The sequence below is a fragment of the Molothrus aeneus genome, chromosome 3 (genome assembly GCF_037042795.1).
Source record: "Molothrus aeneus isolate 106 chromosome 3, BPBGC_Maene_1.0, whole genome shotgun sequence".
Taxonomy (NCBI): Eukaryota; Metazoa; Chordata; class Aves; order Passeriformes; family Icteridae; genus Molothrus; species Molothrus aeneus.
The window spans coordinates 34,316,778-34,331,601 of record NC_089648.1 but is presented as its reverse complement, the minus strand read 5'-3'; the positions used below and the strand labels follow the sequence as shown (position 1 = coordinate 34,331,601).

The 14,824-nt window shown below is 38.7% G+C and overlaps 1 protein-coding gene across 4 annotated transcripts in view; it reads left to right on the top strand.

Moving 5' to 3' along the window:
* RMDN2 (regulator of microtubule dynamics 2) overlaps positions 1-14,824 on the top strand; it is a 46,972-nt gene that overhangs the window by 10,048 nt on the left and 22,100 nt on the right. For all 4 annotated transcript variants that reach the window (XM_066547893.1, XM_066547892.1, XM_066547890.1 and 1 more), the window contains exons 5-6: positions 2,692-2,752; positions 13,906-13,981. In XM_066547893.1, coding sequence (XP_066403990.1) covers positions 2,692-2,752; positions 13,906-13,981 — 137 coding nt within the window. The remainder of the gene's footprint in view (positions 1-2,691; positions 2,753-13,905; positions 13,982-14,824) is intronic.

Here is a 14,824-nt window from a genome sequence, read left to right as displayed (position 1 = left end):
ATCCTACAGTGAGGATTATGACACAAAGTAAATGAAAACAGTAAATTCTGTTGCTGAATCTTTTGCTTTTACCAGTGACTGGACTTGAAGCTGGCCAGGACTGTGGGGGACAATAAAGAGTTTTTTCAAATGTATTAATGGCAATAGGCAGTGTAAAAATAACATCAGCCCATTACAGGATGAGGGTGGTTGCCTCACAAACGGGGACATGGACAAGGCAGAGATGTTTAATGTATTCTTTGCCTCTGTCTTCAACACGGGTAATGGAGCAAGGGGTTATCAGTGTCCTGAGCTGAAGTACCATAGCTGCCAAGAATGATCAATTCCCAGTCAACCTGGAAATTGTGTATGATCTGCTGCTTCAGCTGGATTCCTAAAAATCCGTGGGCCTGATGGGATTCATCCAACAATCCTCAAAGAACTAGTTGGTGTCATCTCAGAACCTCTCCTGATAATTTTTGAGCAGTCTTGGGAATCTGGAGAGGCCCAGCTGACTGGAAGTTGGCTGACATTGTCCTGATTTTCAAAAAGGGCTAGAAGGAGGACCCTGGCAACTATGGGTCTGTCAGTCTTACTTCAGTGCCTGGTGAAGTTATGGAGCAGATTATTCTGGGAGGTACAGAAAAGCATCTGGAGAACAATGAAGCCATTGGTTGCAGCCAGCACAGCTTCATGAAAGGAAGGTGTTGCTTATCAAACCTGGTTTTCTTTTATGAAAAAGTACCCCACCTAGCTGATCAAGGGAAACCGGTTGATATAATATTTTTGAATATCAGTAAAGTTTTGGATACTATCTCTCACAGGATCTTTCTGGACAAATGTCCAGTGCACAGCTGGATAAAGACTTCATGGAATGGGTGAGCAACTGGCTCATGGGCCAGGCACAAAGGGTTACAGTGCATGGGGTGACATCAGACTGGGGATCTGTCCCTAGGGGGGTTCCATTCTCTGCCCTGTGCTCTTCAACATCTTCATAAATGACTTGGACACGGGAATGGAAGGGATACACAGCAAGTTCACAGAAGATACAAAACTGGGAGGAGCTGTTGAGTCCCTTGAGGGCAGAGAGAACCTCAACAAATCAGAGAGCTGGGCAATCACCAATGGTATGAAGTCAACAAGGGAAAGTGTTGGATTCTGTACCTGGGATGGGACAACCCTGGATGTACAGCCAGGCTGGGGAATGAGATGCTGGGAAGCAGCACCGTGGATCCTGGTCACTGGCAAGTTGAATATGAGCCAGCAGTGCCCTGGCACCCAGGAGGGCCAACCCTGTCTTGGGGGGCATCACCAGCCAGGCAAGGGAGGGGATTGTCCCGCTCTGCTCTGCACTGGGACAGCCTCACCTTGGGTGCTGGGGGCAGTTTTGGGTGACACAGTGTAAAAATGACATTGAACTATTGGGGAGCATCCAAAGGAGGGCCACGAGGGCGGTGAAGGACCTTGTTGGGAAGCCACATGAGGAGCAGCTGAGGTCACTTGGTCTGTTCAGTTTGGAGAAGAGGAGACTGAGGGGAAACCTCGTTGCAGCTACAACTTCCTCATCAGGGGAAGAGGAGGGGCAGACACGGATCTCTGTCGTGCCAGTGACAGGACCCAAGGGAATGGTCTGAAGTTGTGTCAGGGAGGTTTAGGATGGATATCAAGAAAAGGTTGTTCACTGGAGTATGGTTGGGCACTGGAGCAGCTCTCCAGGGAAGTAGTCAAGCACAGCCTGACAGAGTTTAAGAAGCATTTGGACAATGCAGTCAGGCACATGGTGTGAGTCTTTGGGGTGGTCCTGTGCAAGCCAGGAATTGGATTCAATGATCTTTGTAGGTCCTTTCCAACTCAGCAGATTCTGTGATTCTGTAACTGCATCTAACCTCAGCTGATGAATGATAGCAAAAGACAGGGAGAGATAAAGAATGATGGAATGAAAGTGAGTCTTAGGTGTTGAGTAACCAGCCTAGTTTGGCTCATTCTCATGAAGTGGGGGTGGCAGCAGCCTTTTTCATCTCAGTTTTTGGAAGTGCTGCAGAGGGCTTGAGACTGCAGGAGAGCTGGCAGTAGTTTCATGGTTATTTTTCATTCCACTGGGTAGGAGGACTGTGTATGCTGTTCTTTGTTTTTATGAAGTTAACTTACAATACAGAAATGTCAGTGCAGCTTAATTGCTTGCAGCTGAGACTCTGCAAACAGCAAGCATCTCATCTGAACTTCTTACTGGGGGTGTGGGTTTGATCAAATCACCTACTGTCATCTTTATTCAGTTAAAAGTGGAACTTAAGGGAAGGCTTTGTGCTAGAAAGGAACTTCAGCTAGTTTATTCCTGTACCCAAGGCACTGAAATGGCTTTGCTGGTTCTTCTGACAGGTGCTTGTCTGACCTGCTTTTAAGGCTCTTCAGTCTTTCAGACATGATGGCCTCCTTTGGCAGTCCAGTCCAATCCTTCCCTGATTTAACTGCATCTGAACTGGATTGTAAAGGAAAATACTAAAATTGCATGTATAGTTTATATATACTTACATGTAAGTGTATGACTATGTAAATGAAGTAAAGGCAGGATGTTACATTGTTCATCTAAATGTTTCTAAGAACAGGAAGCAATTTCTTTGCTGCTAGAGTAAATCAGATTGCTTTGTTCTTGGGAGTCACCTAAAATGTGGAAGAGTACAATAAATACTTTCATATACTGTACTCCATTTACAGGAAAGATTAAAGCTGAAAAAGCTATTCAGCTGGATGCTGGGAGTGCTGAGAGTCACCAGTGGTAAGTTTGACAAAGTTTTTACAAACTTGTGTACATTTATTAAGTTCAAGGAAAAAACCTCAGCCTGACACCAGTTTCATAAATTAGTCATTAATATTTTTTCATAGTTTTATGAAATTCATTTATTACCAGTTGCTACTAAAAATTACATTGAAATATTCTGTGAAGCATTTACTATATCATGTGAAACAACTCAATAACCATACTTCAATAAGTACCAAGAAATGGACATACAGTATTTGCTTAAGCCACTATTTTTTTGCTCAGAGAAGCCATAGTTTTCCATTTGCCTTCCCTTTCAACAATTCACAAAATAATGTCATTTGACCTTGAATTGTCCTTTCCTTTTCTTGTAATAGTCTAAATTGTGATAATTAAAAATAGATGTAGAGGACTATGGAAATTTGAATTAACTTCTCAATTTTTGTTTTATCATACAGTTTTTCTCCAAGCATTACTCTTAGTTTAGTTTTGTAGACCTTGCCAGAACTAACAAACTCTGCAAATATAAATATTTTTTTATCAAATCAACATTATCAGGTAAAAGATATTCTTCTGAGTTCTAGCTGATAGTTCCTCACCTTAGTATTTTATTAGTAAATTTTACTGAGCTTCTGATTTCTTTTCTAATATTATTAACTTTTCCTCTGAATTTTGGTTTCTACATTCTTCATTAATTTTGTCTTTGCACTTGTGGGATGGGATTTCACCAAACTTCTTCATATCTAAAACAAATACTTTTACCCCAGGCTCCTTTCACAATCTAAAGGAATCAGCCACTTCTGGAGTGCAGTTCACTGGAGTCAATTTTGCTCATTTAGTCTTGCATGAGGGTGAGATGAATTTCTCCTGGGGCTCAGTTGACAACATCTCCATTGCCAACAAAGGGAGCACATGTCAGCTATCTCAGGTTTAGATACTTGATTAGTCACAGACATTGTAATTTAATTAGGTAATTCTCTGTCTTGCTTTCTCTCTTTCTGAAAACAATTTAAAGCCATTCCTGCTCTTTACTTCACCACAGCCATGGCCACTTCCTCAGGGTAATGCTGGTGTACCCCTCTCAGCTAGAACTCTGTGTATAAACAACCACAAAATCACATTCAAGTATGAATCCTGCCCCTCCCTTCCTCCTCAGCCCACAAGACTGACAAAATATCCTAGTATAAATGCAGCTTCACTGGCAGAAACTATCCTGATAAACCCTTACATGTTGTGCAGGGAGATGTAGGTGGTCTTCTGGACTTCACATGTGAGATCCTGTCCTGGCAGGAATATCTAGCAGGGGAAGAATTATGAGTGTAAGGAGATGTGTTCCAGAGGTTAGCTCAGAAAGCCAAATTGAGAGGTTTAAGAGGAAAATCTTACATTTTTTAAGCTACTGCTTCTTGTAACAGGCAATGGATTTTTGTATGGTTTGCAGTTTTCAGCCTTCATATATCTGGGTTGCAAGTGAACATGAGGTTTTTATCAGTTATTGTTTAACTGATGTCTTTCTAGAGGTATAGATAGACATTATAGATTAAAATAGTTCACTATTTTTTTTTCTGAATATATTATCAGCTTGTCTTTATTTTCTGACATCTTTCTGACTTACTGCATGATTTTTAAAGTGTGATGTAAGTGTAATGGTTGTGCCAATCTAACTGAGGCTCTAAATACTGGGCAGAATGGACTTCCATGCTCCAGCGAGACTTTGGTATATTTTTGTTTAGCATAACAATAGTTGTTCCATCTGTGGTCCCAATAGACATTTTTGTGCTGTGCTGCTACTTAACCAATTGGACTTGTTCTGTAACTTATTTTTTAAACTTGTTTTATTCTATTTTATTATTTTTAAAGTGTTTTACACACATTTAATTGATTTCATGTTTATTTCTGACTATTTCTGAGGTTTGAGGCCATTTAGGTTTGTAAATGCATGCCCTCATGGATTAACATTTTATTTCAAAAGTGGTTTTTGTTGTATGGGCTTTTTAAAATCATTAACTTAATTAATGAAATTACTGGAAGATAATGGACCCAGCACCAAACTCTGGGTGACACCTGTAGGGATGCTCAGGTTCACATGAACCTGGTTCTGCAACCATTTCTACAGGTGATTTAATCTAAATATTTCCACAGTTATGTTTTGAGGAACAGCAGGTAGGACAAAGTCAAAGGCCACATAAACAAGTTGTATCTCATTTGTTGCATTCCTCTTACCCAGGCTTTTTTATCTTGCCAGAATTCTTCTTTTATCCTGTTTTTTTTCACAAAAATCTTGTGTTAACTGTTTTGTATGCTTATGCACTTCCAGAATAATTTATCCTGTATTGTCTTCAGGTTAGGCTGGTTTGCCTGTAACACTTCTCCTTCTCCCTGATAGCAGCTATGTTTGCCTTTTTGCTTGCTGTTGGGGCTTTCTGCATTACTCACAAGACTTCTGTAGTTGGCTCTGTGCCAGATCTATATTGTTTGGGTCTGGCCTAATGCAAATTTTTCCAGTTTATCTTAACATTATTTCACATGTTAATCCCCATGAACAGGAAATAAGACTTTAGGGAATCTTCTCTGTAAAAACTGTTCTCTCAAAGTTGTACACAAACAGAATTTTACCTGAGGTTATAAATAGAAAAGACTGTGTGTAAACAGATAACGATGCAATACAATTAAGTTATGAATAAATAATATGTGAAAGTAATATGAAATCCATAGTTAATAAGAATAATAGAGAAAAGAACTGAAAAGAAAAAAAATAGAACAAATATATATACAAAAAGATGCTAGGATCACTAGTGGGTGGTCAAGATCAGAGCTAAAGGGCAGTACCCAGCTCCCGATGGACACGTGGATGTTCTGTCTCTGTCATATGTGCCTGCATGTGAGCAAGGGCCAGATCCTGCACTTAGAGGGGAGGGAGAGTTGAAAGGCAGCATGTGCCATTTGATGTGCCAGGATATTTGCATGGCATGACGGATATTGCACAGGACCTTTGGGGTCTCTGCACTTCCAGGCCATCATCCAGAAGTGGTGAGAAACCCTAGGGCACCTCCAGTGGCAGTAGGCATCTGTGTTTGGGCAGGGGTCCTGTGAATTGAACAGGGTCTCTGCTGGCTGCAACAGAGAGAAATGAGAAGCTCAGCATGAGTGCAAGGTCAGTGTGAAAGCAATGCTGTCTGAGACCAAAATCCTTCCTTTTCATCTCACTGCCAACATAACGTTTTCTAAAGCTGTACAAGGTAAATAATCCTAGCCTGTGTAAGATGAGCCCATCTGTTTGTTGCATGTAAGGCTATGTCAGTCTGTATCAGCTATTGATAACCAAGCTGGTTTTCTGACCTTGACTGAAGAAAGTTGAGAAAGTTTTTCTTGATTTCTTACTAATTTCTGAGGGGGTTTGATATTTCCAATCAGCACAACTGAGGTTTTCACTCATGTTTGGTATAGCTGCCATCTATGTTGTCCACTCATACATTATTTCTAGTGTTCTCTTAAACTGTTTAATATATTATGGCTTACTAAGTGAGTGAGGATTAAATGATACCCTGTTCTTTTCCTGGTCCTTTACCTTGCTCTCTACTTACAGTTAACCCTTGTGGAGCAGGGGGGATATAAGTGAGGAAGAAATTGAATTCAGCCTCATTGGTTTCATCTTTTGCCATTATTTCCTCATTGCTAATTGTTCTGCACTTTCATTTCTGGTTTTTTTTTTTCCTTCTGGTGTATTTATAGAACCTCTTCTTATTGTCTTACCAATATCCCTAGCTAAGATGTGGACTCTTGTTTTTATTTTTAGAGTAAATTTCTTTTGGGTTTTAAGTTAATTGGGAATTCCTCAATGGAGCTGAATTGATCTAAAAATATTCCCTGCTGTGACTAAAGGGTCATTTGGAGTTGTGCTGTTGAATATTGTCTCTTACTAAATCTTTTATACAGCTTTTTCTAATATTTAGAAATATTAGAAAAAGGCATTTTTTAATGATTTCTTTTTTTTCCATTAAAAATATGCACTATGCCTGTCATGCAGTGGTTAGGTCTATAGACCCATTTGGAAGTTTCTTTTGGAAGCTTATCCCTGCTGCTTGAAAGTTCTATTTACCAAATAAACAGGTTCTTGTGACACTTTGACACACATAATTTTCCTAGTGTAGACAGAGTTATACAAGAAAAAGCATCCCTTTTCCAGATCAGGTATTTTTCTGTTTTGTGGAATTGCTATAAGGTGTCTGTAAGACAGAACACATTTGTTGTGTCCACCAGTGGAATTTAGTGGAATGGTTCCATGAGCAAACTTGCTAATGTAGGCTTAGAGTTCAGCTGTATTGCCTTACTTTTGATATTTACTTCCGTTAAGAACAAAAGATGCTATATATCTTCTTAGTGCATCACCTATGTTTTTCTGTAAAATTGTATGATAAAATGATCAACTCTCCAACTGTTCAACTTACTGATCAGAATACTAACAGTATTCAGCCTCAAATTAAATTTGAGGAAACATATGCAGAACAAAGAAAGCAAAATATCTTGAAGTAGTCAGTTGGTTTTGGTAATGAACTGCAGCTGCAAATAATTTTCATATCTGAATCCAGATTTTTGAAAACATGTGATAATACTTAATCTTGTAGTTGCCAATGAGATCAAAAACCTTCAGACTTTTTGAATGTTGACCTCTAAATAACTGAAGTAAATGGCAACACTGGAAAGGAAAAAGAGAGCTTTAATATTTGTATGAACACCCTAAAGAAAGACAGAGTAAATATTCTAAGTGATTTGTGGCTTTGTTCAGCTAGTGTCAATTTTTCAAGTTGTGGAGGAACTCGCATGCAAAAGTTATCATCAGCCATTGCAGGTCCTCTTATTTTTTCCAAGCCTCAAACAAATTCATTTTGTGGGTCAGTGATTCCCAAAGGACAGCTGTGAATCCTTGCAGCTCATCTTGGATCATGGAGCATCTTTATCACCCAGATTTTAATTAGAAGTGCTATGTGAACAATTTGATGCTACAGTTGCTTTGTAGTTGTGCTGCTTTACAACCTTACAGTTACAGAAAACAACATGTAGATGCATAAGAACAGTGCTTTTATTTAAAACTAAACTATCACTTTTAAATTCTTTTGGAAAACAAGTGAATTTTTATATTTGTGGGAGGTTTGTTGCTGGTTTACTTCAGGAGTTTGGGAAAGAGGTCTGGAAGGTTTCTCTGCTGTTGTGCAGATCCCCACACTTCCTTTTTTGTGGAGGAGAACTTGTTACAGGCTTTGCAAAGAACAAAAAGGTTACTGTTATAGCAAATTTTCAGGAAAGTTGCTTAAAAAGGTAATTCTTTGCATTGAGCTTTGGTTTGTTTGCCACAAACAAACTTGGTGCTGCTCTTGAGTTTGTGTTACTCTCTAGAAGTCACCCGTTGGTGGGAGTCATACAGCACATCTCATTTAGGTGCAAGTGAAGTTAGCAAGTGAAAACCCAGTGGCTGTATGTGAAGACCCTTTCTGAACACACCTCCCCCCAAGAGTTTTCTCTGTCATGTGTATGAGTGTTCATCAGAAGCACAGATATTTTCACAAGCCCTGGGTTTTCCATGGAAGTGAGTTCCAGAGCTTAGGTAAAGTCTCTCACTGGCAGGCAGCACTACGGAAGAGTAGTGCAGGTTGGTTCCATCAAGGACGCAAATAATCATTGTCATTTGGGTATTTTGGTGACTTTACACAAACTTCCTACAAAAAAGTGAACATTGCATCTCAGTAATAGAATTCTAGCAGATAATTTGTCAGGTTTGTAAGGTATAATGGCATAAAAGTAATTTTCCAGTGAAACAAAACTTTGCAAAATTTTGGAATATGTTGTAGGATATGGTCATACTACCAAGAACTTTTAAAATTAAATCCTCAACTGTTTCTAACTAAATGCTTATTACCTGTTGCCCTTAATTATCCCTTATTTAAACTTAGATGTGGCAGATAACTTTCAAGTGACAAGCATCTGTTTCTATCAGGCAGTCGCATTTTTCAGGAATTGATAGTTTGTACAGAAATACAAGGTTTCCAGCTCTTAGTTGTTTGCCCTGTATTTGATTCATGGAAAGACCAAAGAAATTTTACAGCAATCTTTGTTCTTAATTATGTGTAATCTTAGTCAGTAATCTTTGAATTATGTAATTTTTTTTTTAATAATTGAAAATTTCAAATTCAGAAGCCATTTCTCAAAAGCTGTAAGTTGTCCTGAACTAAGTGGATCAGTGAAACACTGCAGCATACTCATGCAAGTGCAAAGGAGGAAGGTTTGACATTTGAAAAGATCTGTTTACTACAAGCTTTTTGCCAGAATGGTCACAGAGGAAATAATTCTGACAACCTAATGAAGCCTATTATATTTCTACCAAGGAGAATTGTTGTGTTACTGTCTCTGAAAGCTATTGTTTCACTCTGTTTCTACACTTGTGAGGACTGTCCTGCTAATTTCTTCAAGATTGTATTTCCATCTGTAACAACTGTCTATTATAAAAATAAAAGTTAAATTTCTAGAAACAGGAATTTAGCACAGTTGTGGGTTTCACAGCCTAAGGAATGCTGAACATGGCATCCACACGTTCTACTGGTGAACTTCTGTGAATACACATTAACAGCAGCATTTTCCTTTGATTTGGTACACTGCATGTGTTGCAGTAAATAAATCCAGAATTCTTAATGCCCTTACCTTTGAGGTTTTTTAAACCAAACTAGGGGTTTGTCATGTTTTTGCAAGTGTTACCTACACAAGCGTGTGCTACATCTGATGTTTCCCTGGAGCTCAGCTTCAATGCTCTGTTGAATTTTTAATGTGAAAAGTGTATTTCTGCCAGTTTCTACAGTGTGGACTCAGTTATATTCCCAGAAAAAGGAAAGGGAAATGAAATTCCCATTAGCAAAAAATTCTCTGCAAACAAAATATCACCTAAACACTTCACTTTGCACCTTGGCACATCTTACTTGGTGTGTTGGCCATCTTAGGCATTCTCAGGCCCTGCTTCCATATCCCCATGAGGATGATCATATACCAATGCAAACCAATAATTTACTGTTGCATGGAAACTTTGTGTCAGATGCATTTTTGTAGATTAAATATCTTGCTACCAAAGTGATATGATATGAAGTATGAAAAACTGGGATCTCAGGAAGGGCAATGCAACAGGGATCATAATTAGTAATTTCAGTTGCAAAATCTCTCTACATAGAAATTGGTATCTCATTGAAATAATGTCAAAAAGAAATCCTGTGGGTCTCACTACATTGCAGAGACTGTCAGAATATGTAAGTGGGTGAAAACTGGTGAGTGAGGGAGTTCTGGGCTAAAATATAAGATGGCATGCACAGAACTGAGCCATGCAGAGGTGGAGAGATGCAGGAACACATTTAGAACTGGAGGGGGAATGAACTTTCTTTTCACTGGGCCTCTTTTGTGCTGCCCACACATTAGCCTTTGCTCACTCTACTTTACATGTTAAATATTTCTCAGATAAGGAGGAGGGAGTGAAAAACAGTTATGAAACACATGAATTAAACTTTGGTGGTGGTGAATATCACAAACTCTCCTCCCATTTGCAAAGTCTTGTCAGATAATTTAAAAAATTGGTCTTTTCCTTTCCTGTTGATACTGAGATGCTAAAATGGAGATCTGGATTTCTAAATGTAACCTGTACCCACACATTTCCAAAGTCTATGTGACATAAAAGGTTTTTTTTAGATTTGGGATATATAAAAGGGTATATAGGAGAGGAAGGAACAAGTCTGGGAAGGTGCATGTTATTTCTGGTTTTGGCCATGTGAAATTTATCGGGGCAAAGATAAATAATGCTATATTTAACTGCCCTACTGTGGTTTAATCTTCATTTGAGACTTCAAAATCTTTTCTGTAAATCTGTCTCATGTAGAATAAGCTGTGGATGACAGAGTCTTAAGTATAGGTATCATTTTTTCTATTAAAATTCAAATTGGCTTGATAAAATTATTGGATCAACCTGCTTCTCTTTTTTTGGCAATAGGTTAAGATATGTCCCTTACAGTTTTCCCTGGCCTGAATACACATGTATCACCAGAAGAGAAAATGTTAATTCACTTTAATTAGGACCTTCTGCATGATGGCTATATAGGTACTTGGCATCCATCTCTGTCAGCTAGAGTTTCTTGCAAGTCTGAGTTCCAGGACATCATGGAGGAACATGGTGCTGACCTATTATATTGAGTTTGTTTGATTGTGTTTATGCTTAATAAAGGTTTGCTAATTGTGGGGATTAATCATATGCTGCTACACTGTGTTCAGTAATTTTTCTTCCGTCTGGGAATAACATTTTTTACACCAACCAAGTACTGTGTCACTTGAGGTTATTATTGTTGTGTTTATCTAGATGAATGTGTCTGGGGCTGGTTTTTACATCACCCAGGAGTAACATCAGTTCAGCAAAGAGGTCATTCCTGGCAGAGCTTTCCTGATACAATTTCCTCTTTATTTTTGTCTGTGAAAGTTCTGTAAGCAGTACTTTGATAGTCAGAGGGTGTGAGGGAGGTAATGGCTGTGCAGAGAACCAGTATTGCTTGCACTTCTAAGAGGTGTGCTTTTTACCCATTTCATTAGGTATTTGCACGTTGTTGTATGATCATCTTTTCAGTATTCCCCCTGTCACCACGAGATGGGGCAGGTGACCATGGAGTCCAGGGCTGTGGAAAGACTGACATGGAAGCATTTCTAGTTATTCCCTGCCTCGTTTTCTTTGGTCATTTTCTTCACCATGAGAGTGGTGAGGCACTGGAACAGATTGCCTAGAGCATGGGCATCCCTGGAGGTGTTCAAGGCCAGGCTGGATGGGGCTTTGAGCAACCTGGTCTAGTGGAAGGGTCCCTGCCTATGGCAGGGCGGTTGAAACTCGATCTTTAAGGCCCCTTACAATATAGACCATTCAATGATTAACATTACCCTTTGCACCATTGAAAATAAAAGTTTGCCTGGTGTCTTAAACTCTTTGAAAATTATTTAAAATGTCTAAAAATTCTTCTCAGGAAAGAAAGGACACATTTTTTATGTTGTTTGTGGGATTTTTGAGAAATTAAATTAATATCCAAAATGCTATAGAATTTCAGAAATGAAATAATTACTTTTTATCAATTGGCTGCCTAGTCCATTTCAAAAGTATAAAATTTAAAAAACCAAACCAAAGCAAGTTAAAAAAACCTAAAGATATGAAAGACACTTTTTATCTTTTCTGTGGAAAAATAATGGGTATTTAAAGTTAGTAGGTTCCCTTACTTTTAATTCAGTGGAAATTTCATTGGGATTTCCCTCCCAAGAGATTTTAGCTGTAAGTAGAAGTTTTTCTTTGAACTAGTTTAAACTAAGGCCCTCTTTCTTGTCACGCACAGACAGGGAAATACTGCAAGATGCTGGATTAGCTTGTTCGCTTTTCATTGTTTTCTTTTGTAGCAGCAATCCGTTTAGCTATGGTATGCTGAGTTTATCTGATTAGCACTTAATGAGTGAAGGGAATAGGGGCAATGTTGCTTGAGTTACTTAACCCTAATAAAGTTTTCACTACCTCCCCCCTCTGCCGAAATACCTGAACTTTCCTCACCCCCACCCCTTGCCTTTCCCTCAACTGCAGCTTGTTCCCATAGGAAATGCACTCTGGCTGCAGCTCTGTCAGCACTAGTGCTGCCATTAGCTGGATTTTGTCCAGTGCACATTGGTCACAGCAAACACCCTGCCCAACAGTGTTTGACAGTGTGTCTGGAGCTCTTACAAGCTCAACTGGTGTTCTGCTGACTCCGTGCCTTACCTGGGAACACTTAGTGACCAAAACACTTCTGGCCAAAATTACCTGTAGCATGAGCATTTCTGACTTAAAACCATTAGGTATAACTGAGCAATAAAGTAATTTCTTGAGTTGTGTTAGCAATGACATTTTAATCAGGATTCACTGGAGCTTGAATAATTACATTATATAAAGCAATTCAAGAAAACTGATGTTTAATAGTCCTTATAAACTGTGTGTGCCATACAGATTGTGGTTGTGTTGCCATAATTAACTCGGTAAGCTTCTTGCATAACTCATATTTTCCTCTGGACTTCAACTTGATTTCCTTCTTTTAGGATTATATTTTATTTTTGTCTGGTGTTGCATTGTAAAATATTTGATAAAAAAGCAAAATTCTGAAAAATATTAGAAAAGTAATCTACATGAGGTTTTGCTGCTTAACTATTTCTTTGGTGATTTTGTTAGTTTTATACAGAGGTGCAAAGTTGTCTTAATACCAATGAAAATAGGTCCAAGGAAACTGTAATTGATATCTGTGCAAGAAGTTCCTTATGCATAAAGGTTCTATAACTGTTGAAGAAATAAGAAGAAAGCAATAGAAATTTAGGTGGAGTGTCAATAAGATACTAGTGCTGCTTAGGAGATCTGAATCTTTATAGGCTTACCTCTGAAAGTATGTTCACTTATAACTGCTTAACAATACAAATATTTTATAGAAATTATCTCACATTTCTTTTACCACTCAGTGTCCCCAATTTATGATAATCATAGTAATAATAATAGAAATAATAATGATCTTAGCAATAGAAATCTAATAATAGCAGTAGTGATCCTGTTAGAGCAGAATGTGTGTGTATGTTTTCAAATCTTAAAGATACTAGAAGAGTGTCAGAAGTGCAGGAATGCACTGGGATACTTGAGAAGGGTAGAAGGCAGCTGTGAATGTTTCTGAGGTGTGTACAGCTTCCAACTGGGCACACCCGAAGCATTTGCCTTCCTGGGTGAGTTTCTGCAGCTGGTGGTGCTCACGTTCCCGGTGAAGTGCAAAGCACAATGTGTCAAGGTAAACTGCTGTCAGTAGAGCCAGTCTGGAAGTGTTGCACTCTGAACTAAATGGCCTAAATTTTGGAGATAAAATCTGTTTTGTCACTAACTGACAACCCAAATAGTGTCATTTAAACTTCTCCTTGTTTCCATTGTTTTGTTTTGGTTTGTGTTTTGGTCTGTTCTTCAATATGTATAGCTCATACCAAACTTCCATCCAGCCATTCAGATGGAAAAATAAAAGTGTAAATGTGTGCATTAGGTATTGAAATATTTTGTAATATGATTCAAAGGTTTATTTAAATCACAAAAAGTATGTGTGTGTGTTTTTCTTTTCCCCTCTCAGGTTTGCAATTATGTGTGGCTATATGTCTCAGTTTGAAAGTGTACCAAACAAAATCAGGAATGGTTATCTCTTTAAGGTATGTTTTTGTAGGATTTGGGGTTGTTTTTTTTAAGCTATTCCTTTAAGTTATTTCCTTACATAGTGTCAAAGACAGGTTTTCCAATACAGTAATTCAGCCTCACAGATCTATTTTGGTGCTGAAGTTAAATTGAAAAGGTTATTATTATGTATGAAAATAAATTATATGCTTGCAAAATATAAGAATTGAGGTAGGATTCTGGGAACAGCATTAAGATTTCTGATTTCCTTTGTAGTCAGAGGGGGGGGGAAAGGCAATAATGATTCTGTTTAGAAAACCAAAACGTGAAATGGCAAGCGATGAGCTAACACAGTTCTGCAGTCATCCTTCATGTTGCCCTTAAGTAATGTTTGTTTTAACTCTGTCCTTGCAAAGGTAATTGTGTTTTTTAGAGTTAGCTGTTTGTGTTACATGTGCTACTCTCCCCCTCCTTGTCCTCAGCATTGCTTAGACACTTTCCATCCATGCCTTGCCCTCCAAGCTGGTGTCCCCCCTTTCTGGGTGACAGTGAAAGGCAACAGACGAGTTCCAATCCCTGGGGAATGCCTGGGGTGGGCTCCTTTCACATCATGTCCGTGTTAGGACTTGGAGTGTGGCAGAGCTTTCCTATGAGAGAGCATTCATTACATCTGAGCTGTGCCAAGCCAGCTAAGCCCCGAGCAGCACTGGGACGGGCTGGGAACAAAGGGAAAAAGACAAATAACACAAGTGCTGCAGCTGTTCAAGGATGGAGTTTTTAAAAGTTTTAAAAGAGTCACTGCAGTGAGAGCAGGAGCCGTTTCAGGGAAGTTTTGCTCCTCACAAGTAAATCCTGAAATCTGTTGATTTGGGAAAATAGTA